General features: G+C 47.8%; 1 protein-coding gene across 1 annotated transcript; it reads left to right on the top strand.

Moving 5' to 3' along the window:
* Positions 1-58: 58 nt before the first annotated feature.
* On the top strand, positions 59-715 carry GOLGA7 (golgin A7; the record flags this gene model as incomplete). The annotated part of the gene is made up of 2 exons (XM_057384478.1): positions 59-223; positions 483-715. Coding segments are annotated over 2 exons (363 nt in total), but the record flags the coding sequence as incomplete, so codon positions are not given.
* Positions 716-1,504: the final 789 nt, after the last annotated feature.

Genomic DNA, 1,504 nt, shown 5'->3' with positions numbered 1-1,504 from the left:
TGGATCACAGGGGTGTTGATCAGTTCTGGGGTGTGCAGCTGACAGCCCCTGACACTCGTGTCTCCTGCAGATTGACAGGCAGCAGTTTGAGGAGACGGTCCGGACCCTCAACAACCTCTATGCAGAAGCTGAGAAGCTCGGGGGCCAGTCCTACCTGGAGGGCTGTCTCGCCTGCCTGACCGCCTACACCATCTTCCTGTGCATGGAGACGCACTATGAAAAGGTTGGTGTTTGCTTCCATTCAGCCTCCAGGCAGGTCCTTGGTTCTYGGGGAGTGTCCTGTGCCTTGCAGCCCTGTGGAATCAATTCTGTGTGTGTGAACCTCAGAAATGTTGTACTGATCAGTKTGGGTCCCRTGGCAGTGCCTGCTCTGTGGAGCCATCAGCCCARTTGTGTCTCACRTTGCTCTGTCTGTGGCACTGCTGGGGCTCTGACTCTTCAATAAGGAAACCATTATGACTACTGTGCTGTTTCATTACCAGGTTCTAAAGAAAATTGCCAAGTTCATTCAGGAACAGAATGAGAAGATCTATGCTCCTCAGGGCCTTCTGCTGACAGACCCCATTGAAAGAGGATTAAGAGTCGTATCCTTGTGTGGCTTTGACATTTTTGTCTCCTTGTTTGTCTCAGCGAGGCAGCTCTGCTCTTGCTTGRTCTGTGAGACACCAGACTGTCATTAGTCTTGCTGCTTTTTGTTTAGTCCTGGTCCCCAGTCAGGTTCTAGTATGTTAAGATTTGGCACATGGAAAGACCATGAAAATGTGGAACCTGAGCTTTGTGAGTGCCTGGAAAGAGCACTCAAGAGCCTTCCTGTATTCCAGTGACCTCCAGAAATGCTGTTTTTTCTGTTTGGGGAACGAAGTGACCGTGTTGATAGGACAGAAATYGGTGTTGTGAGAACAAGAGCTGGCTGTTACTTAATTTGCAACCCTCAGCTCATGTTCTGATGAAGATTTTGACATATGACATCACTGCAAACTTAGCACTTGCTTTTGCTTCCTTTTTCTTCAGCTCTCGAGCCACATTGCAGACATTTGATGTAGTTATTGCCTGAAATTGTAAAGACATTTCATAGCAAATGGGGAGAATAATGAATAACACATCTTTCTTTGAAAATATTGAAACCACAGCAGCTTGGAACCCAGTGCCAACTGAGTGTGTGAGAAGGTTCATTCCTCACAGATGGGTTTTCTGTGTCCTTGTCCAAGCAGCTCTGAGCTGTCAGCTGCATGACTCCTTTTTTCTCAAAGTGTTTCCTATGTGCATATACCTCCTGGGAAAAAACCCAACATTCCACTTGAGTAAAAGCATTTGCAGTTTGGTAAGGGACTCCCTTTAGCAGTGTTAACTTTTTTGCTTGGTGCACAGTCTTCTCTGAAATTTAGCAGAGGGGGACGAGGCTCAACCCCCTGTACATAGCACTGAGTTCCTGTGCAGGCTCTGGGCTGGGGCCAGTGCTCTCACCTGGTGGGGTGTCTCACATGGACTTTTCCCTTTGCTTTGG

This window comes from Malurus melanocephalus, unplaced genomic scaffold, assembly GCF_030028575.1.
Source record: "Malurus melanocephalus ecotype Western Australia unplaced genomic scaffold, MMel_1.1 scaffold_712, whole genome shotgun sequence".
Lineage (NCBI taxonomy): Eukaryota > Metazoa > Chordata > Aves > Passeriformes > Maluridae > Malurus > Malurus melanocephalus.
This window is presented reverse-complemented; position numbering and strand designations above follow the sequence as displayed.